At 36.3% G+C, this 24,677-nt stretch overlaps 1 protein-coding gene across 1 annotated transcript; it reads right to left on the bottom strand.

The window, feature by feature from the left end:
* Positions 1-701: 701 nt before the first annotated feature.
* Positions 702-23,763, bottom strand: LOC101743916 (partitioning defective protein 6). Its single transcript, XM_004922468.5, has 7 exons — positions 23,536-23,763; positions 20,873-21,098; positions 9,128-9,255; positions 8,241-8,338; positions 7,626-7,794; positions 7,137-7,297; positions 702-5,785 (listed from the first exon to the last, which is right to left on the bottom strand). The coding sequence occupies exons 1-7, from the start codon at positions 23,593-23,595 to the stop codon at positions 5,668-5,670; spliced, it is 960 nt and encodes a 319-aa protein (XP_004922525.1). The 5' UTR covers positions 23,596-23,763; the 3' UTR covers positions 702-5,667.
* Positions 23,764-24,677: the final 914 nt, after the last annotated feature.

Here is a 24,677-nt window from a genome sequence, read left to right as displayed (position 1 = left end):
TCAAACAGAAACTAGGTAAGGTTCACAAGTTGACCTACCACCAAAACTCATGATACGGGTGGGATATGCCCTCGAAAAGGCGTCATTTTATTGAAGAGAAAAGGCTTTGTACAAAAATAAGTACACATCTTAAGGTAGAAATGAGCAACATAACTTATTATACATGACGGAGCAGGCCAGTTCCATGGTTTTTAAAAATTATGACGTCAGCGTCGCCGACGCCATTTTCTTCATCATTATCAATGCCTTCCATAGTGACAGTAATCAAAAATATCTTTTTCTATGAATTCCATTTATTACATTCTAAGTGTACAATGATAACAGTAGAGAGCTCCGCTCCGTTCGATTGCTCGAGCCGGAATGTTTTGTGTGTGTTTTTTTCCTATTCTAGTAACGCGATGGGTTATTCTAGATTCACCGAATTAGTAGGTGAGCTCACAGGGCTCAAACCGGTTTTGTGCGACAATAGTCACTCGTATTTATAGTAGAAAGTAGGGGGTAGCTTAGTCATGAAGTCTCTTGAATACCGTCTTAAGCAGTTATTGACATGCGTAACATTAAGGAAACAGTGAACTTTAACTATTTTTAGTTAACTAAATAGTGACGTTGCGCCGACATATATATTTAATAATAGTCCTTGGTCATCTCTAGTACTCACCATCACAGACACCAACAATGGCGTGATAAAAATAAAACAAAAATTTCTTTTAAATATGTATATTCCATAGTTACAAGTTAACATAGACTAACTTATACCTATGTATATGAAATTAAATACATTTTTGACTATACAATCAATGTTTGGGTCGTCGTGTTTTGAGCCAACCAGCAGATGAAAGTAAAGGATTTAATATTCAATATAATATCGCAAAATTGCGGTCAAGGATCGGAGGCGCTGGCGGGAAATCACAAGGAGTAAAATCATGTCGAATTATAATGGTCACGACCCTCAGCAGTGAGGAAACGACGCGAGGAGGAGGATAATATTGCAAAACATGACAATATTTTAAAACGCCCATTTACAGTTGCAATGTATACTCTTGATATAAAAAAATGGGTCGTTAAAAATAAGTTGAAAAGACGTTTTAAAAGCAATGATGTACTAAAGACAAAAATACTACGGTTTAAAGGCTCATAAACTATTTTAATCCATCATTCGTCTCGAGTTCGAGTAGGTAATGTAAATGACTTGAAGCTCGTCAATATGGTGGGTAGAGATAAGGTCTCTTATGTGGGGAAGAAGTTGAAAAACTGGCAAGCTTTTTGCAGCAAATTTCAACTGGAAACCGTCGAAGTGAAGTTAAGGGTTAAAATATGCATTATTGAAACTTTCGGCGTTATCTATATATTAATACGTGAAGCAAAAACTTTGTATCCCTTTTTACGAAAATTGTGCGGACGGAGGAGTATGAAATTTTGCACACTTATAGAGAATATAGAGAAGAAGTGCACAATGCTAATATTTTTTTTAAATAATGCATAAAAGATACATTAAATCAATAAAGAAAACATTACACACACTACATACTATGTATTTGACGCACACATGCATGCACACTATTTACTGTCAAACTTTTGTTCTTGGCGTCTGTTGTCAAATTGAGAATAGATTAAATATTGTTTGTCTTTGTTAATATTTTTTATAGTGGCAAAATTTGTAATTATAGAAGTATAAAATACAATCATAATGGTTTACAAACTTACAATTCCAATTAATTATAGTCGAATTTCGACTATTGCGGGACCTCTAGTCTTTGAAATTACACCACTTGCGACGGTGGCGCCATCCTAATTTGCCGCTTTACTATATTCAATTTTTTTTACAGAGTGTTGTCCATATTTCAAGCCTCCACATTCCGTAATGTGCTCCAAACGTAACAATCAAAATGAGTGGTTTCCAAATTAAACATGAGCGTTCCTTGGCAAAGTCAATTTGACAGATACATTGCGATACCTCTCTTGTTTTTTTAAGCGGATGCGTTAGGAAATGCAGATATATCTATGAATCAACAATGTCAGCGGTTAATTACTCGTAAATCAAGTAATCGCGTGATTCTAACTAACTATATTACTGATATACGTATTTCACTGAAACGTTTTTTTTTGAGGATTTTTATTTATTTATTCCGATAATTCTTGTTAAAATTTGGTCACTGGCAGAATGCCACGTGGCTGGAAGAAGCACGTAATTATGAAGCATGAAATGATAAAAACGTGTCTACATTTTTATTCAATAACTTGTTTCGTTTATTCTTTATGTAATTTGATTTAATTAAATTTATTTTTGTATTCGTTCGTATTGTATGCATTCGTTGACATTTTATTACATCAAGTTACTATGCAGCTGTTGGCACTTCAGTGAACTTCTCAACAAATGAGAATTTTAAATTTAACGAGAGGCACAGGGATGCGTGAATCGACATCTCAGTTTAATAAATAAAAAATGTTTTCAATTTGAATAGTTTTATAAAAGAATACATTAGAAATACTTTAGGTTCTGAAATACTTTCTGTGTACACTGAATGAGCATGATTTTTGATATATATATAAAAAAATACAGTAAAAAATCAAACATCATAAATTTCTTTTTACCCTTAAGTAACAAAATCTAGAAAAAATGTTTATAATACTGTATACATACCAATCTATATTAATTAGGTCCAAAATTCTTTTAATACTACTGGTGTATATATGTTACAATATAAAGATCTAAACACTAAAATAACGTTATCTAAAGTGATCTATGTTAAGCTCAAAATAATTTATTCTCGCGTGAGTAATTATTACAAATCGGAAAACATTAATAAAAATATAGTAAGTATATTCAATTAATTTTAATTTTTTAAACTCTTAGATCAAATTTAAGTAGATAATTGTGATTGATTGCCACGTTAGTTTAGCAGTCAGTTGCAAGATACGGGGTTCAATTTCGATTCCCATACAATATACTCAAGTACTAAAATTCATTAAACACAAAATGGATGGATTCGGGATAAATAAGTTTTTTTTCTCTTATTTTTTTTTACTTAATTTAATTTAATTTATTTAATTTAATAATAATGGAATCATTTATATATAGACGGAAAAGTTTAATATTACATTGTATTTAGGAGATTGCTAATAAAAAATATTTCAGTTCCAATAATTCGGATATGATAGACGATATGTTAGATTCCGTTGCCAAACACCGAAAAAAAAAAACAGGATATCCTTATATAATAGAAAATTATATATTTTCAATGATTTTCAATTCTGTTTTCCATCACCATGAAAATATCTCATAGCCAATTCGATTATCACTGACAATTACCTCGTGAATCAAGTATGAAATAATTCAATACTTCTAATACGCCGTTGTTCAACGCTGATCAAGATATCTTTGAAGGGGTGAAAGGCTTTTTGGTTTAAGCGACATCTCGGTTAATACCCGATATAATAATAATAAATCTCTGTACATAATTAAAAGTTTTATTTGACATTCGCATCAACAATTCGATGTTTTTAATTGAACTTCAATAAAGTGTTCTCCATTCAAATAGCTAAAAAAGTTTTTTTGTCAAGATTTTTTTTTTTTATTTTTCAACCTATAAATGGCTCTCTTGTAAAGTTGCAAAAATGTCGCTTAAGCCAAATACATTTTCACCCTTCGTTATATTATGTCCTTGTTATATTAATATTAATTGATATATCGCACATACGATGCGATAACGTCACTTATGCAAATTATGTAATTTTTCAGGAGAAACGTTGGAAAATTCAACATCTTACTATATATATGTATATATATGTAATTCGTATATAGTTCTTCTAGGCTATAGAAATAAAATCATAATATTTAAACTACAAACTTCATCAGTAAAAGCAAACATCTCTTTCGTCTCACTAGGTATAACTAATAACTAAAAAAATTATTTCTCATAATCAGTTCACTGTAAATTTTTTTTTGCATAAGTGACTTTAATATTAAAGCACCATAATATGTGCGATATTTTCAACGATAGACCATAGACAAAATCAATTTCTCCAAACGTCAGGAACAACAATAGACTAGCGATATTGAAATGCATTTTTTATTTATTTCTTGTTGTTTGTTGAATATATTTTTAGTTTCTTTTCATTTTATTATTAAATAGGTCGTCGTCTTTGAAAATTTTCAATTTGAATAATCAGGAACATAATTGACGTTGTAATAAAATTAACAAATAGTGTTTCACAAATTTTTTTTTTTAAATTAGTTACAATGGAATGTTATTTGTAATAATGGAAAACATATTGTCATAAAGGCACTTATGTTTAATACTATTTAAATATATTTAAACATTATTATCGATATTTTTGATTTGACAATTTATAATAATTCTATAAGACTCAAGCGCATAGCAAGAATTTTTAATCTTTTTTATTTTTATTTTTTATGACACAATAGTTAAAGTTAGCTTTACATTTTACGATTTGGACATTTTCGAAGTGTTTTTTAAGCACCATTTAACAATGTTATTAATTCATTATTATATTCCATGCCAATTGAACATTTGATATGTGAAAATCTTAACTTACTAGGCCGATAATAGGCCTGGAGTACTTTTCATTGCTCGTGCCATCGCCCAGGCCACCTTGAGCGTTCGTGAGTATACTTTACTTAATCGATTTCAGAATAATTAGAAACTTGCCTAGTTTCTAAACCGTGATCTCTCGGGTCTATAATCTATGAATCCTACTGGTCAATCAAAAACATAAACATTCGCTCGGAGTGAATGGCGAATGTTACAGAATGACAAAAAATCCATTCGTTCACTCAATTAACATATTATCCAACTTATAATAATATACATTTTCTATTTCATAAATGTTTTTTAATAATCATAATAATTAAAAAAAAAACTTAAAACAATAACGTGTTATTGCTTCTAAATAATTGTGACAACTAAGTTTTATCTAATTTGACACTTATCACTTACGATATAAGGCATACAACGGAATGATTAAGTACACAAGCTATAAGACCTCCCCTAATAATTATTGTCTTTTACAATTTTCACATGGAAAATATACGCACCATTAAAATTTAACACACTCGTATCCTAAATGGAATGTTTTTTAGGAATTTGACACTTGTTTCGTATGGAACAGAGTTTAGTTTCGGGGATAGAGAAACAATACAAACTTACCGGTATTATACAAATATCGATTTAGTGCAGAGATAAGAGTTTTAACGTTAAAATCAAACTTTATCAGAGCCATATGTTCCGTTTATCTATTTACGGAAGCATCACGTATCCCTCACATTTTTTTTTAAATGTGTAGGGACCACAAATGTCCTCACAGCAACTAATAATTATATGCATGTGTTAGCGGTAATTATATTGCAATGATGCTACGTCAGTCTCGGGATTGTCGGGCTGTCGATAGCACGTTAGGTTGTAATCCCAAATACGTTAAGTCACTTAACTGAACACGTGTCTTATTAATCCTTGCCCGATATAGAGACTCAACAAATGTTTCAACTAAAAACCTAAACAAATTTGACTGGCTCACTAAAATTCTGATAATGTTCTTCTATATGTGTATGAGGGTTCCCGTGACTCGGTCATGACGGCTTGAATAATGTCTTACGTCATCAGAGCGTTCTCTATCCCGCGGTCGTCTCCCAGTGCGGCGCGCGACGCGCTAGAGGTGCAGCACGTGTCCGTCGTCGCGGGCCGGGCCGCGCGCGCCGCCCTCCGGGTACTCCTCCAGCGTCACGGCGGTCAGATCGACGATCTCGTCTTGCTCGTCTTGATCGAACCTGGGTAAGAGTTTTCATGATTATTATATTTTATTTATTACAATTCATGTAAAATTTACATTGGCGGACTTAATGCCTAAGACATTCTCTACCAGTCAACCAAAGGTAGTGCAGAGTAAATAGTGGTATTCACCAATTATTCGCCAAGTTACCAAAAAAGTTTCTACTGTTGGTAGGACCTCTTGTGAGTCCGCACGGGTAGGTACCACCGCCCTGCCTATTTCTGCCGTGAAGCAGTAATGCAGTTTGAAGGGTGGGACAGCCGTTGTAACTATACTGAGACCTTAAACTCATATCTCGAGGTGGGTGGCGCATTTACGTTGTATACGTCTATGGGCTCCGGTAACTACTTAACACCAGGTGGGCTGTGAGCTCCTCCACCCATCTATGCAATAAAAAAAAATGCAATACACTTTAATAGCGAAGTGAATATAAAACGTCATTTTTTTAAGGTCTAAATAATAAAATTATTATATTTGTCACAATCCTTCATACGCTTGAAAGCTTGCAAGTGGATCGGATGTCGCAGTATATATAAAGGTCAGATTGACAAAGCGTTTCGCGAGCTTTGGGCTTCAGTCTCGTCATGGCCGACGGCGTGAGGTGAGCGAGCAATATAATATAACTGTGCCATTTAAATAAGAATTCAACAACAAAAAAATTAGTGCAAAATTTTAAGCCATCATGGCCTGAAGCAGTGAAGCGAAAATTAGGGGTCGCGACCCTTGTGGGGGCCGTGAAACGGTTATTGGGGGGTCACCATTTAATGAATTATATTTTTTTCTATCGATTTAGCAACTCGTAATACACCGCTCCTTCTCTATAATGGGCGTTGACAAAAAAATAATTTTTTTTATGATTGAAAGATTACTGCTTGCCCGGAGGCCTTTCCAGCTTCACCAGGACAGGTGGGCGAGCAAAGGCTCAGCCAGGAGGGGTGGGATTTGCTAACAACTGCCCGAGCGCCTGCGAAGATCTAACAACTCAAGAGCAACTGCTTCGCGAATGAATCTACTACCGGATCGGAATCGCGACCCACTGAGAAGATCCGGCGAGAAACTCAGCGGGCTAACAAAAGTGTAAAAAATTTCTCTCTACAAAAAGGGCCTTAGTCGAAAAAACTTTGAGCACCACTGGCCTAAAGGATAAGACATCCGCTGTATGCATATCGAACAATCCCCGACTATATCAGGGATCAAAATCGGCAAGTTCCTAAAGAAATACGTACTTTAACACGTGCTCACAAATATCCACTAATGAACGAATATAACAATTGCTATCCATCAAAGTGAGGGACACCCGCTACACAATACAGTTGAGACTGCGACCTCATGTCTCAAGCGGGTCGCACCTGTCGTCGTCGTGGTCGGCGGGGGGCGTGTGCGCGTCGTGTGCCGCGGCGTCGTGCGGCGTGGCGTCGTGTGCCGCAGCGTCGTGCGGCGCGGCGCGTTGATTGGCGGGACGTACTGTTATAATCAGGTTCGAAGAATTGGCTACCATCATGTCCGTTACCTATAAGAACAGAATGAGTATGAGTGCAATATGTTAGGGAACCAGAAATGCAGGCACTTTTAGTGATAAGACCGCCAATATAATTGTATTTTTTTGCATTTAATGTTTCGCAATGTTTATTTATTTTGTGTACAAGAATACTCTTCCTCCCTCTCCCTCTCTCTCTCTTTTCTCTGTCTCTGTCTCCCCCCTATATAAGGTCCCTCGGGGAGCGAGAGTCTAACGATAGAAAACCAAATGAGCCGGTCGATTATAATCGATTTCTCTCTGCTCATCCCTACCATACTATGAGCCGTTCAATACTAATACTATACGAATGACTTATTACCTGATCAAGTGTTTTGTTGGAGACATCAATACCGTTGACCTCCAACACTTCATCGTTGACCCCCAGGAGGCCCGTGGACTCCGCCAGACCTCCTGGCACTAGCCGCGATATAAATATACCGGGCGAACGCTCCACGCCGTTCGGTGTGACTCGTACTGATGTACCGTCCCTGGTAGAAGATTTAATCACATTAACAAATTGCAACTTTTCATAAATATTTCGTAATCTAGGTTAAAAAAAGAGAAAGAGAGAGGGAGAGAGATAGAGAAAGAGAAGGGAGAGAGATATAGAAAGAGACAGGGAGAGAAATAGAGGAAAAGAGAGAGATACAGAGAGATTATGCTTTATTGTGTACAAAAATAAACAATGTTAAACATTAAATATGTAAAAAAGTACACTTGACGGTATTATCGCTAAGAGCGATCTCTTTCAGACAACCACCAGGTGGAAAAGAATCGTTTGGAAACTAATTTCACTCGGTGTACCAATCAATTGAAATTTATATATATACACATACACATACATATACATACACAAATTCCTTATTAAATATAACGTAATAATAATTTTGCTTCTTGAATGAAATGAACATGACATGACAAAAACACGAATTACCTAATGAAGAAGCCTAATGGTCTGTCGGAGCCGTGTTTCAGCAGCTTCACCCTCCTGCAGGTCTCCGGGACGATGTCCACGTCGATTATAGCCGACACCTGAAAATGTAATGTGACTCTTACTATTTTATATAGGGTTGACGCATGAGGTATAGGCAGCGGCTTGGCTCTGCTCCTGGCATTGCTGAAGTCCATGGGCGACGGTAACCACTCACCATCAGGTGGGCCGTATGCCCGTCTGCCTACAAGGGCAATAAAAATAAATAAAAAAGGCGATCAAATTCATTCATCATAAGCCCCCATTTGTTATGTCCCCCTGTTATTGCACCCCTAATCAGGAAGACGCCTGATGAGCTTTACAACAAATCCTTGTTCTTTATACACGTTTTGAACTTGTACACTTATTAAAACCGACTAATATTTATACTTCGCTTATAGAATAACTATTCCCCTATCCATTTTTTTTAAGGGAATTTATGACCTGGTAACTAAGGCCTTTAGGTCATGTCTTATTTTAATTTTTATATTCTTATTTTTATGAAAAATGATAATATGGAGTGAAATGAAATGATATGGGATGAAATGTAATCTCAGTAAAATGGTGGTCATTTACTGAGATTTTCTTCAGTGGACCTTTTGGAGGATCCCGAGAAGTTACGTCCAGCGGCTTTGTTTCATTTTCCCAAATTTGTGCACTTTCACAGACATTAAACAGTTAATAAACCACCGTTATTACACATTTAAACCTGAAGAAACACTAGATAGACAAAATAAAACAAATCACACAACTTCACTCCTCGCGTTCCCGCCAAAAAGTCCCTTATCCATCTTTAATTTTTTCTCTGCCTACCTCTTCCCCGGCTACTGTTAATATCACTCGGTACGCACCATTCTAAAATCATGTGGGTTTGATATGGCGAGTCCTTTGTTCTTCGCCGGCGTACCGCTTAAGATCGACGATATTATGTTCCGCGGTCGCATTGTCCCATAACCGTTTAGTTCTTCTAAGCTGTCGCCTGCAACAATGAGATAGTTTCAAGATTATTTTAATTATTTAAGTTAACTGGTGGTAAGACCTCTTGTGAGTCCGCACGGGTAGGTACCACCACCCCGCCTATTTCTGCCGTGAAGCAGTAATGCGTTTCGGTTTGAAGGGTGGCGCAGCCGTTGTAACTATACTGAGACCTTAGAACTTATGTCTCACGGTGGATGGCGCATTTACGTCATAGATGTCTATGGGCTACAGTAACCACTTAACACCAGGTGGGCTGTGAGCTCGTCCACCCATCTTAGCAATAAAAAAAATTAAATTTAAGGATAAGAAAGGGAAACGGTTACTAAAGACGGAAGGGGGAATGCGGGAATAAATTAATATAAATATTTAACGTGTTCATTTTAATGAGCAATGTAAAGATAAAACAGCTGACGAAATTCCGCTATACACGGGGTACTTGACCTCGCGCGCCAGTGTGTTACATTTTTTTTTCTCCTACCTACGCTGATAGCCTTGAGAGGCTATTTCAGCGTAACCTTAACTAGTAGGTGAGCTCACGGGGCTCAAACCTGACGACGTTGCTAACACGAACCCTAGCAAGAGCCGTGCTAAGCAGAATCTACCACTAGGTCGGAAACGCGACCCACTGAGAAGATCCGGCGAGAAATTCAGTGGCAGCCCACTGTCTATGAGTTAATTTACTCGAGAACGATGAGCGGTGCTTGATGTACCTAAAAGCACCGTTACTGGATCGGGAGGATCCGAAATGACGTGTTACATTACGTGCAGTACTGTAAATAAATTTCGAAAAAATGAAGTCCAGTAAAAGTTCTTTACTCGCGGGGCATATATGTAAATATGCCACGAATACAGAAATTGTGAATATGGAATGGTAAATTACATACATGACGGCACGGCGAAGGTGGCTTGTCAAAGGCGGAAGCAAAACAGCGGCGATAGCATTTAACATTAGTCCATTTAACGAAGCGCTTACAAAGGATGTTCGGTTGGGTACCTACATATTGGGCTCCTTTTTATCAATGTGTATGAGGGTCGTATTTTTATAATCCGAAGCTTGTAGAGAGTATTAAGCGATAAGCAGTAGCTTGGCTCTGCCCCTGGCATTGCTGAAGTCCATGAGCAACGGTAACCACTTACCATCAGGTGGGCCGTATGCCGGTCTGCCTGCTCGGGCAATAAAAAAAACCCGGTAATAGTTAAAACACGAATGAAGGAAGCGCGAATAAGGAGGTTTTACTGTACACTATGGTAGTGGTTAGTTCTTGGTTTTTCTTGGTGGTCTTTAAAATACCTACATCGTAAATTAAGGGCGAGCTAAATAAACAGAGATTATATCTTTAAGGAGAATAAGTATACATTAACGACCTATTATTTTACTGAGATACTGAAGTTCGCATTCTAGTTAACCAAACAAAGCAATTCTCGTTCTAATAAGAGGTCGGTTTATTACCTTAAAAAATTTCTCACGAACGAACATTCTTATATGTTTACGAAGCATGTTTATATCATTACTTTGTGACATATATTTTTTTTATTGCCTTTGTAGGCAGACGTGCGTACGGCCCACCTGATGGTAAGTGGTTACCGTCGCCCATGGACTTCAGCAATGCCAGATGCAGAGCCAAGCCGCTGCCTACTGCTAAAAATTAAACTGATAAATTAAACGATTTTAGAATGCCTTTATTCCAGTTCCATTCAAGATTAAAATGATAAAAGATTTACGAATGTCGACAAAATTGTGTAATTAATGACACTAGTGTTCCCGCAGTAGTCGAAATTCGACTATAATTAATTGGAATTGTAAGTTTGTACACTATTATGATTGTATTTTATACTTCTATAATCATAACAAATTTCGCCAAGACTACACTATAAAAAATATTAACAAAGACAAACAATATTTAATCTATTCTCAATTTGGCCACAGACGTCAAGAACAAAAGTTTAACAATAAATAATATGCATGCGTGTGTGCGTCAAATACATGGTATGTAGTGTGTGTAATGTTTTCTTTATTGATTTAATGTATCTTTTATGCATTATTTAAAAAAAATATTAACATTGTGCACTTCTTCTCTATATTCTCTATAAGTGTGGAAAAATTCATACTCCTCCGTCCGCGCAATTTTCGTAAAAAGGGATACAAATTTTTTGCTTCACTTATTAATATTTAGATTCACAAAAATATTGTATGATATACAATAATACATATTATGTATATAGTATTTATGTACAAGATCGATGTTTAATGTCCGTTTGAATGTTTAATTTATAAAGTTGATTTTTTAAATGCTTATGATAACCATATGCGCGAACCATTTCACATCAAGTGGTTATCGCAGCTCATAGAGATGGTAACTTGCTTAACGCTAGTGGATTGCGAGATTCCTGGTATATATATAAGCCCAAAAAGAAATATTAAATTGCTTAGAGGTGTGGACGAGCTCACAGCCCACCCGGTGCTAAGTGGTTACTGGAGCCCATAGACATCTACAACGTAAATGCGCCACACACCTTGAGTTATAGTTCTAAGGTCTCAGTATAGTCACAACGGCTGCCCCACCCTTCAAACCGAAACGCATTACTGCTTCACGGCAGAAATAGGCGGGGCGGTGGTACCTACCCGTGCGGACTCACAAGAGGTCCTACCACCAGATCTTGACATCTCATTAGAGTAGAGTCGTGATTAGAGTCGAGAGAGAGAAACCATTTCCTGTCGGCGAACACGAAATGATTACTAATTAATATAGTTGAAATATCGCGGTTAAGCACACAGATCACGACTGTTGTCGTACGGTCGTCGACTTCTTGTCCTTATCCCTCACTGTCACTCACATAATCCTCTTTCACACAGACCAAACGAGTTTTTTTCGGACGACCCCTCCATCATAACATAACCGTCTAGAGCAGCCTTTCCCAAAGTGGGCAATAACGCCCCCTTGTGGGCACTGCAGGCCTAGAGGGGGCGGTAAGAGACCCCGAAAAAAATGTCGGCCTGGTGTAGAGGATTGGGATACTCTCATCTAACCCTTAAACTCTCGCTATAGTGGTTTTTAAGTAGGTGAAAAAATGGGGGCGCTAAAAAATACTTTATTCTCAAAGTGGGCAGTAGACAAATTGATTGGGGAAAAGTCTTTTCGCATTATAGTATGTATGAACTTGTAATAAAATCTCTTTGGCTATATTATTTGTATCTGGCTGGTTTTGGTATAATTAAAAGTTTAAATTTTAAAGAAGATAATTCCAAATTCATATTAAGAAAATATTATTTTGATTTATTTTTCGTACTGTCAATATGAGTGAATTTAATGAAGAAATTCGATACATTTTAAAATTTTACTACAAAAATGGTAAAAATGCAACGCAAGCCGTGAAAAATATTTCTGATGTTTATGGACCTAGCGCAGTGTCTGTGAGAGTAGCACAAATTTGGTTTAACCGTTTTCAATCCGGAAATTTTGATGTCAAAGATGTACGTCGCTCTGGTCGCCCTATTACGGATAAAATGGATGCCGTTTTTGAAAAAGTGGAGCAAGATCGGCATATCGGTAGTTACGACGTAGCTGAAGAACTGGGAAATGACCACAAAACAGTTTTGGTGCATTTAAAAAAAACTGGGTACAAAAAAAAGCTCGATATTTTGGTACCTCACGAGCTCATTGAAAGAAACTTAATGAACCGTGTACTCATTTGTAATTCTTTATTACGACGTAATGAAACCGAACCATTTTTGAAGAAGCTGATAACTGGTGATGAAAAGTGGATCACGTACGACAAGAACGTGCGAATAAGGTCAGGCTTTACCGACTGGCGAAACCCGGGTTAACTCGCAACAAGATGATGCTGTGTGTGGGGTGAGATTGGAAGGGATTCATTATGAGCCGTTACCACCAGGCAGGACCATCGCTTCTGAAATCTACTGCGAACAACTGATGAGATTAAAGTTGAGAGACAGCGGCCGGAATTAATCAACAGAAGGAGTGTGGTTTTTCATCATGATAATGCTAGACCTCACACATCTTTAGCCACTCAGCAAAAATTAAGAGAGCTTGGCTGGGAGGTGTTAATGCATCCGCCGTATAGTCCTGTCTACCCGATGATATGTAGGCGAAGTAAAATGTCCCTTAGAAATAAGGTGACACTCTACAAAACTTGCATACGCCCCGTCATGACCTATGCAAGTGTAGTGTTCGCTCACGCGGCCCGCATACACTTAAAATCCTTTCAAATTATTCAATCCCGTTTTTGCAGGATAGCCGTCGGAGCCCCGTGGTTCGTCAGGAACGTCGACCTCCATGACGACCTGGACTTAGAGTCCATCAGTAAGTATCTTCAGTCGGCGTCCATGCGCCACTTCGATAAAGCGGCACGACACGAGAACCCTCTCATCGTGGCCGCCGGTAACTACATTCCCGATCCTGCGGACAGAATGGAAAGCAGTCGACGTCGCCCTAAACACGTCATCTCGGATCCTCCTGATCCACTAACGGTGCTTTTAGGTACTTCAAGCACCGGTCACCGTTCTCGTCGAACCCGTCGCTTGCGACGAAGGGCTCGACGAGTAAATTAACTCTCAGACACAGCCCACTGAGTTTCTCGCCGGATCTTCTCAGTGGGTCGCGTTTCCGATCCGGCGGTAGATTCTGCGAAGCACGACTCTTGCTAGGGTTCGTGTTAGCAACATCGTCAGGTTTGAGCCCCGTGAGCTCACCTACTAAAGTTAAGGCTACGCTGAAATAGCCGCTAGGGCTATCAGCTTAGGTAGGAAAAAAAAAAAAAAAAAAAAAAAACGTATAGTCCTGACCTTGCACCTTCAGATCCACCTGTTTAGGTCTCTTCAAAAGTGTCAAAAGTGTCAGGTTAACATCACGAGAGGACTGCCAAAACCAACTGTCGCGGTATTTTGATCCGAAGCCCCAAAATTTCTATAGCAATGGGATCATGTCCCTACCTACAAGATGGCAAAAAGTTATCGAACAAAACGGTACCTAGATACTTTAGTTAAATGTAAATAAACTATATTAGAAAATGTTGTGAATTTTCTTAAAAAATGCGATGAAACTTTTTCCCCAACCTTATAAGTTTGGGAGCCCCTGGTCTACAGTCGTACGGTCACAACAGGTAATACTAATTAGAGAATATCCGACATAATGACCGGGCAGGTTTAAGACACGCATCAGTTCGGATCTACGATGCGTGACGCTCTATACTCTATACAGACTGATTCAAAATTAAGCGCAGAGCGAAGCGATTACAGTTACCAGATGTATTTACGCTAAGCATCAGAGTTCCTGCACGTTGTTTTTTTTAAATATATGCATGTAGTTTTAAAATACTATGAATAATGTTACTAAAAAACTATAAATATTTGCTTCGATCAACAATAGTAACTAGATTTCGGGTCGGTGCATAAAATCCGTCTCGACAAATAACAGCGCACTTGAAATGTGAGCTCTTATTTTGTTTAGTTCACTTCAAACACAGCCAATGTCAACCCGTCTCACAATACCGCAGTGTGTATTCAAAAGTTGCAAAAATAAGGCCCGAAAAAGCAATTTAACGGCCGGAATATCTTACTTTCGGTAAGTACATGAAGTATAAACTATATTGTAAGCTTTAAACTTATAAATAATATTAAATTTTGAACAAAATTACCGATTTTTAACCACCGCTACAAATGTTGGCCAAGGCTCGGCCAACACATGGACAAACTTTTGCTTAACAGAACAGTAAATGCATGGAGTAGATGTGTTTTGTAATAATTTTTCAAAATTTGTTAGCAGCACTTCAAAATTAGTTGGTTAAAATTGGTTAATGCTGCTTTTGTGTCTGTTTGTTGGACTCTCATTAGATACTTAGCTTTCCATTTTTATTTTAGCTTTCCTAGCAAACACGTGTACAAAATGGATCTCGATTGTCGCCAGAGAAACAAGAGATGACTTTTATAAGCCAGCTAAGATCTCCGCTCATTGACACTGGACATCTTTGCCTTCCGTGCTCACGGCTACTGAAACGTGGCCGAAACATTGTAATAAAAATACCACGCTGAAACCGTTTAAACGTTGTTTTATTATGTGCACTGGTCGCGAAAACTTAAAAATATATATTACACAAAAACGTAACGCTAATAAAATAATAAGTAATGTATAGATACTAACAAACATACATTTCCAAAACATAAAAAGTAAACAACTAAACTTTTACTTTAATTCATTAATAAATTATTTTAGTGTTAAGCGCGACTCCCTTACCTCCTGTAGTAAATAGAAATCGGCATTTCAAGAAGCAAAAATAAATAAAGCAAAACGATGTTAGTTCTCAGAGCAATTAAGGGAAAAGTTACTTTATTTGTTGCCTTTTAAGATTGATTTAACATTAAAAGTTGTTTAAAATATGTCTTTTTATTGGTAAGTGACAGGAGTAATTTATTGCTTTGCTCGTTTTATGTGACGAATGATCGTAAGTATTAGATAATGTTTTGGAGATTTGTGACTTTATTACTAGGTGCCATAGTTGTTATTAGTTTGAACGTAAAAGTGTTTCAAAACTTTTTTCTCCGTTTGTTAGTAAACGAATGTAGCTATATAAGTATATATTCACGCGGACAGTTTTTGCTTTAATTTTGTACGTATCCCTTTATCTTGTTACTATTGTTGATCGAAGAATATTTGTGTTAAAATTCACAATTTTTTTATCGTTTATTTTTTATTGCATTTTCTTCTTAGATTGCGTATTTAAGCAAAAAATTATGAGAAGAGCTTAAGTGACTTTGACCATCCCACTAGCTATTACATGCCGATTCGCTCCCATGGGCAATAAAAAGTGTCAGTGAAGTTACCCGTGGGAATGAGATGTTCACGATAAAAGGTAGCCTGTGTCATTCACTCACTCCCTCACTTAATATTATCACATTTTAAACACTTCATTTCGACATGAAAAATTGACCAAAAAACAAACAAACCCATTTTCACATTTATAATAGTATGGAGTGATGGAGACTTTTGCTCGTGTCTGTTTTATTAGAAGCAATAGTCGACCATGATATGACTAATTATACCAGTACCACAAAACGCATTTGCACCATAGTGTGAAAAAAAAGCTGTACTAAACGACAATTTCCATAGTCATTTGTACCTATATTGAGGTAATATTCCGGTCACCGTCCTCGTCGAACCCGTCGCTTGCGACGAAGGGCTCGACGAGCGAATTAACCCATAGACACAGCCCACTGAGTTTCTCGCTGGATCTTCTCAGTGGGTCGCGTTTCCGATCCGGTGGTAGACTCTGCGAAGCACTGCTCTTGCTAGGGCCAGTGTTAGCAACACTTTGGTTTGAGCCCCGTGAGCACACCTACACACGTTAGGGTGAAGCTGAAATAGCCTCTCAAGGCTATCAGCATAGATAGAAAAAAAAGAGGTGATATTTATCATCTACCTTGTCTATATACAGTATCATATACCTTGTCTATATACAGATGTAAGAATTTGTACTTGCCTTATTGTTATAATAGTTTTATAATTGTCGCTGTTTCTAGTTCAACAAATTCGTCATTTTCTGTAATTAGTAAATCATTCGTCTCTCATAGCTTGCACCATACATAAAGCTGTTAGTCTTTATTTTCCACTTGCATTAGGTCACGGTCATGGAACGTGTGCCGTGTGAGCACTGGTTAGTTTAAAAACGATTACGTTGATCAACTTTTTACTGATGGTAAAATGTCTTGTGAGTCCGCACAGGTAGGTAGGTACCATCACCCCGCCTATTTCTGCCGTGAAGCAGTAATGTGTTTCGGTTTGAAGGGTAGCGCAGCCGTTGTACTGTAATAACTGAGACCTTAGAACTCATGTCTCAAGATGGGCGTCGGAATTTACCTTGTTGATGTCTATGGGCTCCCGTAACCACTTAACATCAAGCGGGCCGTGAGCTTATCCACCAATCTAAACTATGAAAATAAACTAGCCAAACACAAATACTTGTTCTGTTAGTAAATTAAAATGTCCTATTGCGTTTGTGACTGTGAAGCCAGCTAGCTGCCACGAGACCATTGACCCTAGCGAATTTTAATTTTAATTACATTGCGTGCTGTACAGTAGAAAATCAAATATAATTTTCAGGAATCCCTTGCCTTCGTTTTCAGAAGCGGTTAGAGTACACCCAACCTCAAGCCAAATTAATGATAGTCGTTTTTATCTCACAGCCCACCTGGTATTAAGTGGTTACCGGAGCCCAAAGACATCTACAACGTAAATGTCGCCACCCACCTTGAGATATGAGTTCAAAGGTCTCAAGTATAGTAACCTTTTAATGCGAACGAACTATCTATATATTAATAAGTGAAAACAAAAACTTTGTATCCCTTTTTACGAAAATTGCGCGGACGGAGGAGTATGAAATTTCCCACACGTATAGAGAATATAGAGAAGGAGTGCAGAATGCTAATATTTTTTTTTAAATTATGCTTCAAATATACGGTAAATCAATTAAAAAAACATTACACTCTTTGTTTAATGTCAATTGTCAAACTTTGGTTATTGTTTAAAGTCTGCGGTCAAATTGAGAACAGATTAATGTTGCTTGTCTCTAATATTATTTATCTATAGTGTTGTCATTCTGTGATTATGTTATTACTTTTGGCGGGAACGCGAGGAGTAAAGTTGTGTGATTTGTTTTATTTTGTCTATTTAGTATTTCTTCAGGTTTAAACGTGTAATAACGGTGGTTTATTAACTGTTTAGTATCTGTGAAAGTGCACAAATGTGGGAAAATGAAACAAAGCCGCTGAACGTAACTTCTCCTCCTCCAAAAAGTCCACTGAAACAGTCTCAGTAAATGACCACCATTTTACTGAGATTATATTTCATCTCATACCATCTCATCTCATTTCATGCCTGGTTTCATATTAATCAACTTCATTTCATTTCATAATATTATTATCATTTTTCATTTAAAAAAAGTTTTCATTAAAATAAAAATAAGACTTAACCCAAAGGTCTTAGTTACCAGGTCATAAAATCCTTTAAAACTGATTATGTTATTTGTATAGAAATATAATAGTGTTTGACAGTAGAACCATAGTAATGTTTAAACATAAAATTCCAATTAAATATAGTCGAATTTCGACTACTGCGAGACCACTAGTATATAATAATATTAATATCGCCTAATGAACTTAACGTATCACACACACGTGGTGGTGAAAGCTCACATGCCGCGCTGGACCAAGCAACCTTGTTCCGGCATCATAACCATCGAATGAAGACCGTCATCGTTGCGTGACCACTGTTAATTTACCATACATTAACCGAGTGTTACGATGCCATCCTAAAGTGGTTTTTAAGGGGAGAATTTATTATGAAGTGAAAACTTCTTTAGAATCGTTGTGATTTCAAACCGGATGCAACGGAAAAAACGACAGGTAAGAGACACAAATACAAAAATGTGTAGGATGAAGCCAGCAAAGAATGAGACAGAAATATACATACTATTTAATACAGCGCCATCTGTGAGATTTTTTAATACTAACGTGTGTATGAAAGCTCTTGTAGTGAATTTTAATTTAGGATTATACGTGAAATTAAAATATCAATTCACAGAGGGCGCTACCTTACAATTATTTACTAATGACAAAATTCTACATATACTTAAGACGTTTAGGATAATTGTATTTTAATTTTGGAAGGTTTCACTTCTACCACGTGTGAATTGCACACATGTATTTTTTTTATGATACACTAGATTTGTCGCACGATTCTACACGTGTTGATTTGAAATTAATGATATCATTGTAAATGAAATTGTGGCGGATAGCCATCGCAGAACACAAGATATTTGACAGATGCCTGAATCTCGCTTACGACATTTTCAAGATAAACTTGCATATATACAAGTTACGAACAACAACATTTGGACTGTCGGTCTACGGAGCAATGTCATCTGCTCGGTGGAAGATCTTCCCTTTGTCGTTTAAGCCTCCCACAAAATGAATTATTGAATGAAATTAATAGTATGATTGATTTTACTGGTAGTAGAACCTTTTGTGAGTCCGCACGGGTAGGTACCACCGCCCTGCCTATTCCGGCCGTGAAGCAGTAATGCGTTTCGGTTTGAAGGATGGGGCAGCCGTTGTAACTATCTGAGACCTTAAAACTTACATCTCAAGGTGGGTGGCGCATTTACGTTGTAAATGTCTATGAGCTTCAGTAACCACTCAACACCAGGTGGGCTGTGAGCTCGTCCACCCATCTAAGCAATAAAAATAATCCTTAACCCCTTCGCTGCCATGTAAGTCACCGGTATCCTACGCGGCGCACTGAAGTAATTACGTCCATTTCTGTTACTAAGGCGACGGAATATCTAGTAGTGACTAGTAGACTCTGGGAAAGACAAATCCGATGATACTGAGAATGCTTCTATTTCTAAAAGACTAACACATACATTAAAAACAAAAGAAGGTAAAGTTAGGCAATCTCGGCGCGTAGTTACAGAAGTCCACATCATTACTTCAGTGCGCCTATATAAACATTCTTTCATTTCTTAGTCGACCTTAGTCTTCATTTACAAAGAGTCCGAATCTGCACACATAAAAATCTAAATTATTATTATTTTAAGAAAATAATCTTTATGGTTTTTGTTAAATAATCGTCATAGCACCGCATGTTGTTACTATAAATTATTGTCATGTAGGTACTGCACGATCTGAATTAATTATAACTATTTTAATGTTCTCATTTAAGTGAATTTATGTAATTCTTTTGAGAATAAAGGATATCTTTTACCCGAATTATGACGTCAAATAGGCCTTAACATTTTAAGGCTGATTGAAACAATAGACGCATTGACCATATTGTTCAAAAAAAAAACAATCACAACAAACCAATTGTGCTGTCAAAGGATATGAATTAGCATAAAAGTTAAATCCACGTATAAGAGATTTTCATCATTATTTTCAAGAAGTCAAAGTATATTTTCGTGTTTCGAATTACTTTCGTAGGCACATAGCGTTGTAGTATTTGTCCTCATTGAGTTGACGACTAATTTTCTGTATAGCTATTGGGTGAAATTGTTTTTTTTTGGGACACAATAAAAAAACTGAATTGACTCAGCTTTTGAACGGATTTCCGGATGATTTGTATTAAAAAGAAGAATGTAATTTATTGTGATAAATGAACACACACCGGTATTACTCGCATTGCTAAAAAAAAAAAAAGGCGTGCCCGCTGAGTTTCTTGCCAATTCTTCTTAGGTAGATGAGCTCACGGGGCTCTAATCTGAGGACGTGCTAACAATAGCCCCAGCAAGAGCAGTGTTTCGCAGAATCTACTACCGGATCGGAAACGCGACCCACCAAGAAGATCCGGCGAGAAACTCAGTGGGCTGTGTCTGTGGGTTAATTTATTCGCCGAGCCCAACGATGACCGGTGCTTGGGGTACCTAAAAGCACCGTTAGTGGATCGTGAGGATCCGAAATTACGTGTTTAGGGCGACGTCGACTGTTTGGTATTCAGTTTGCAGGCTATGTAGCTTCCGGTGGCCACGATGAGAGGATTCTCGTGTCGTGCCGCTTTATCGAAGTGGTTGCATCCAAGTTTAAACCAAAAACGAATCAAATAAAAACATACCTTTCCTTTGTATTATGACCCTGAGCAGTGGTCTGGCTGTCAGCAATGCTCTCGCAAAGTTGTCATCATTGTTGATGGGTAGTAAATCGCCGTCCCTAGGATCGGTGTATGATATCAGGAAGGCGACGTCGTGTAACCGATGCAGTTTCTCGATTAGCGCTTTGAAATCGTCATATTTCAGTTTCTCGGTACGATTCAGCGAGAAACGACGGAACTCTGCATCGAACTGTAATGAGAAAAATGTTATTTTTTAAAATACTTAATTATTCCACAGAAACTTCAGAGTGTATCTAGTGTACATATTTTTAGTGACCTAGTGAACTGCTCATACTAGATGAAGCAAACGAGTAGGTGAGCTTGTAGAACCCTAATCTGGGACGTTACTAGCACTAGCCCTAACAAAAGCAGTGCTTCGTAGAATCTACCACCGGATCGGAAACGCGACCTACTAAGATGATTCGGCAAGAAGTTTAGTGGGCTGTGTCTTAGTATTACTAAATCTTTAATTACAATGGTTTTTTTCATTATTATTGAGGAGACAAGCAAAATAGCTTTGAAAACCCATAGACGTGACAATGTCAATGCTGCAAGCTATTTTGAAAGATGAAGTCTCAATTGCACAGTATTATTTAATGAATGTCCCACCCTATAACTAGAATGCATAACTTCTTTATTGTGGAAATAAGTAGGGTGGTAATACCTACCCTTACAGGCCTACCTAACTGATTAGACTAAGAACATCAGGTATGTCTTCAATAATCAGATCTACTAAAATCAAAATAATATAAAACACAGTTGACAAATAGCATTTCAGTTATGACAGTTATTTCATTGACAAAGTTATGAGAAACATCACCTTTCAGTGTGTTAAGGAACACAGTGGGTCAAGAGGTTTTTATGTAGTTGAGTCCTATATGTCCCATTTCATTGAAGGGGACATATCCCATGGCCATGCTCAGGACAAATAAGTTGATTTGTCAAATTGTAGAACTGTGTTATATATATTTGAGTTAATCTGACAATAATAATTAGAAAAAATATTTGAGACTTTATAAAAATCGCTCCAAAGTCGTGATTGAGTGAAAAATGCACTAATACTATAAAAATGAGGATACGTGTATCGTTTCATACTGTGAAGATCCTGAACATCCAGCCTTATCTTTATTGGTATCAGAAAAAGTGTGACAAAAAATAGTTTAATTTATAATATTATAGTGATTTGTATCTCTGGATTATATCATTTTGTAGGATTCATTATCAATGGACACAACTTGGGTTTTTAAAATTTAAACTGAAAAATTGATTGCCATCTTTTTTTGTCCAGACACTAGAGATATTTTTCAAACATTCTAATGTTTATATAATCTCATAGTCTTATAAAGTCCGTTGCTCAGAATATCAAAAAAATTACTAAAATACTTAATTAAATAGTTTTTGGCGAAGTAACATTTCAAACGCACCCAGGCAGATTAGTCATAAACAAACCCAAGACACTAAATATATGACTAATACACAATACTATGTGTAGAACAAACAGAAATTATGAATTTTAAGAAAAATTATAGATGTTTTTGGTGCAGGACATATTGTGGATTGTCACAGAGTATTTACGACTTTTTAATTTTGTCATAAAATTTCAAGTTTTATTATTGATTTTTATGTGATCTCTTTGTTTTAGAAAATTATTGTGTTCATGGTTAAATCGCTTTATTTTTATTAAAACACAAAACACTTTTTGGAATAAAAAAATGCATGTCTCAATTTATTTTATTAAGATTTTTGTTTTAGGTGTATAAAATAGATAAGTATTAATGGAGAATTTGTTCATGCTATCAGTGTTATGTGTAAATAGTAGAATATTTTACACTTATAAGAGTCTACATAGTGTATATTTACACTTATGTGGCCAATTTTTTTGTAAATGTGAATATACCATGTAATCCTTGATGTCATTTTATATAGCAAGTTTAGCCATTACTAAAACACTGACTCAACTGACCTATACCTTGTTGCGAACATTAAAAGTTATTTATAGGTGTCCTAATTTTTGCAATTAATGAATGCAATTTCTTACTAATGTTATCAAGAGAAAACACTATACCAAAAAGCAACAACAATAATGGTATATTGTTATAATTTCCTCTGAATAAGAGCCATCTCAGAACAATATAATGATATTCTTGACACAAGAGAAAATCATTGATTAGATTGATGAATCTGATATAGGTTGTGTTTAGGTATGCAACTGGTAAGCACCACATTTGCATTTTATAGATTTAGTTATGAATTACAACAACAGGAAACAACGGACCTTCTTGATATGAAAAAAAAATGGAAGTTGTCATTTTGCATTCAATAATGTAGTTTGTATTGTAAACAAACAAGGTATATGATAATTTAAACTCAATATTTACTTTAAAAATATATTGTATCAACAGCATGAATATGGTAATATTCTATTTACTGTACCCCCTCAGATACATTTAAAAAAACTAATATTAATCTTCCCAGTTTTGCAGTTTGATTTCTAAACTTATTTATTTGTAATGCAGTTAATCTAATTGAGTCCTTCGTACGTGAAGATAAGAACAATGTAAAATTTGCCCAAAACATGCCATTTATTTATTCTAAACGAGTTACAAAATGAGAAACGTTAAATTTACCTTCGTCTTCACCTCGACAGTTTGACTGTCAATCCGAGCTGCTATCTTATTTTTAGACATCTCGAAGGCATTTATCACAAAACTAACACACTTGTAAAAAAAACTATTTAATACATCTAGGCACTTGATTTCCGAAACAACATTGTAAAATTTAACATAACAATAATTTAATTGACGGTAACCATTCGACTCGCGTCATGCTCGCGTCGTAATTTCCAGTAGGTTTTCTTTGACATTTAGTGTCAAAAATGTTTTTAAGTGACGTCTCCGTAACCAATATTAAAGTGATTCTTTTGTTTGTCGAAGTTTTCATTGGATATTTACGAAACATTACAGTTGAGAACAGATTTAGTTCTATATTTTATGAATTCTCGTATTTTTTTAAGGGATTTTATGACCTGGTAACTAAGACCTTTAGGTCAAGTCTTATTTTAATTTTAATGATACGTAACTTTTTTTATATGAAAATGATATTATGAAATGAAATGAAGTTGATTATTATGAAACAGCATGAAGTGAAATGAAAACGAAATGAAATGATATGGGATGAAGTATAATCTCAGCAAAGTGGTGGTCATTTACTGAGATTTTTTCAGTGGACTTTTTGGAGGATCCCGAGAAGTTACGTCCAGCGGCTTTGTTTCATTTTCCCACATTTGTGCACTTTTACAGATATTAAACAGTTAATAAACTACCGTTATTACACATTTAAACCTGAAGAAACACTAAATAGACAAAATAAAACAAATTACACAACTTCACTCCTCGCGTTCCCGCCAAAAAGTCTGGATTTTTGGCTTGACTTCAGAATTTTTTATCTGCTCCTAATGAGGAGTAAAAATTAAGTCCATATCTTTATATACCTAGGTAGTGTTTTTTAGGTCAGTTATTATAAAAAAAAAAGAAAGGTCTTGTATGAATTAGAACCTAGTAGCGTCTCTAAAAATATTTAGTTAAAATAGTGCAAGTCTACTGTCACACCATTTTTAAACAACTTGAAACGCTGTGAAAAACTCATGTTGGTTTTCTGAAGGCACCATATGGCTTACAATATTTTTTACTGTGTGTGGTTCAGAAAAAGGTGTTTTGAAAATTTACTTATATACTATTATATTTTAATGTTTCTTCATCGCTTAATGCCG

Source organism: Bombyx mori, chromosome 20 (assembly GCF_030269925.1).
Source record: "Bombyx mori chromosome 20, ASM3026992v2".
Taxonomy (NCBI): domain Eukaryota; kingdom Metazoa; phylum Arthropoda; class Insecta; order Lepidoptera; family Bombycidae; genus Bombyx; species Bombyx mori.
This window is presented reverse-complemented; position numbering and strand designations above follow the sequence as displayed.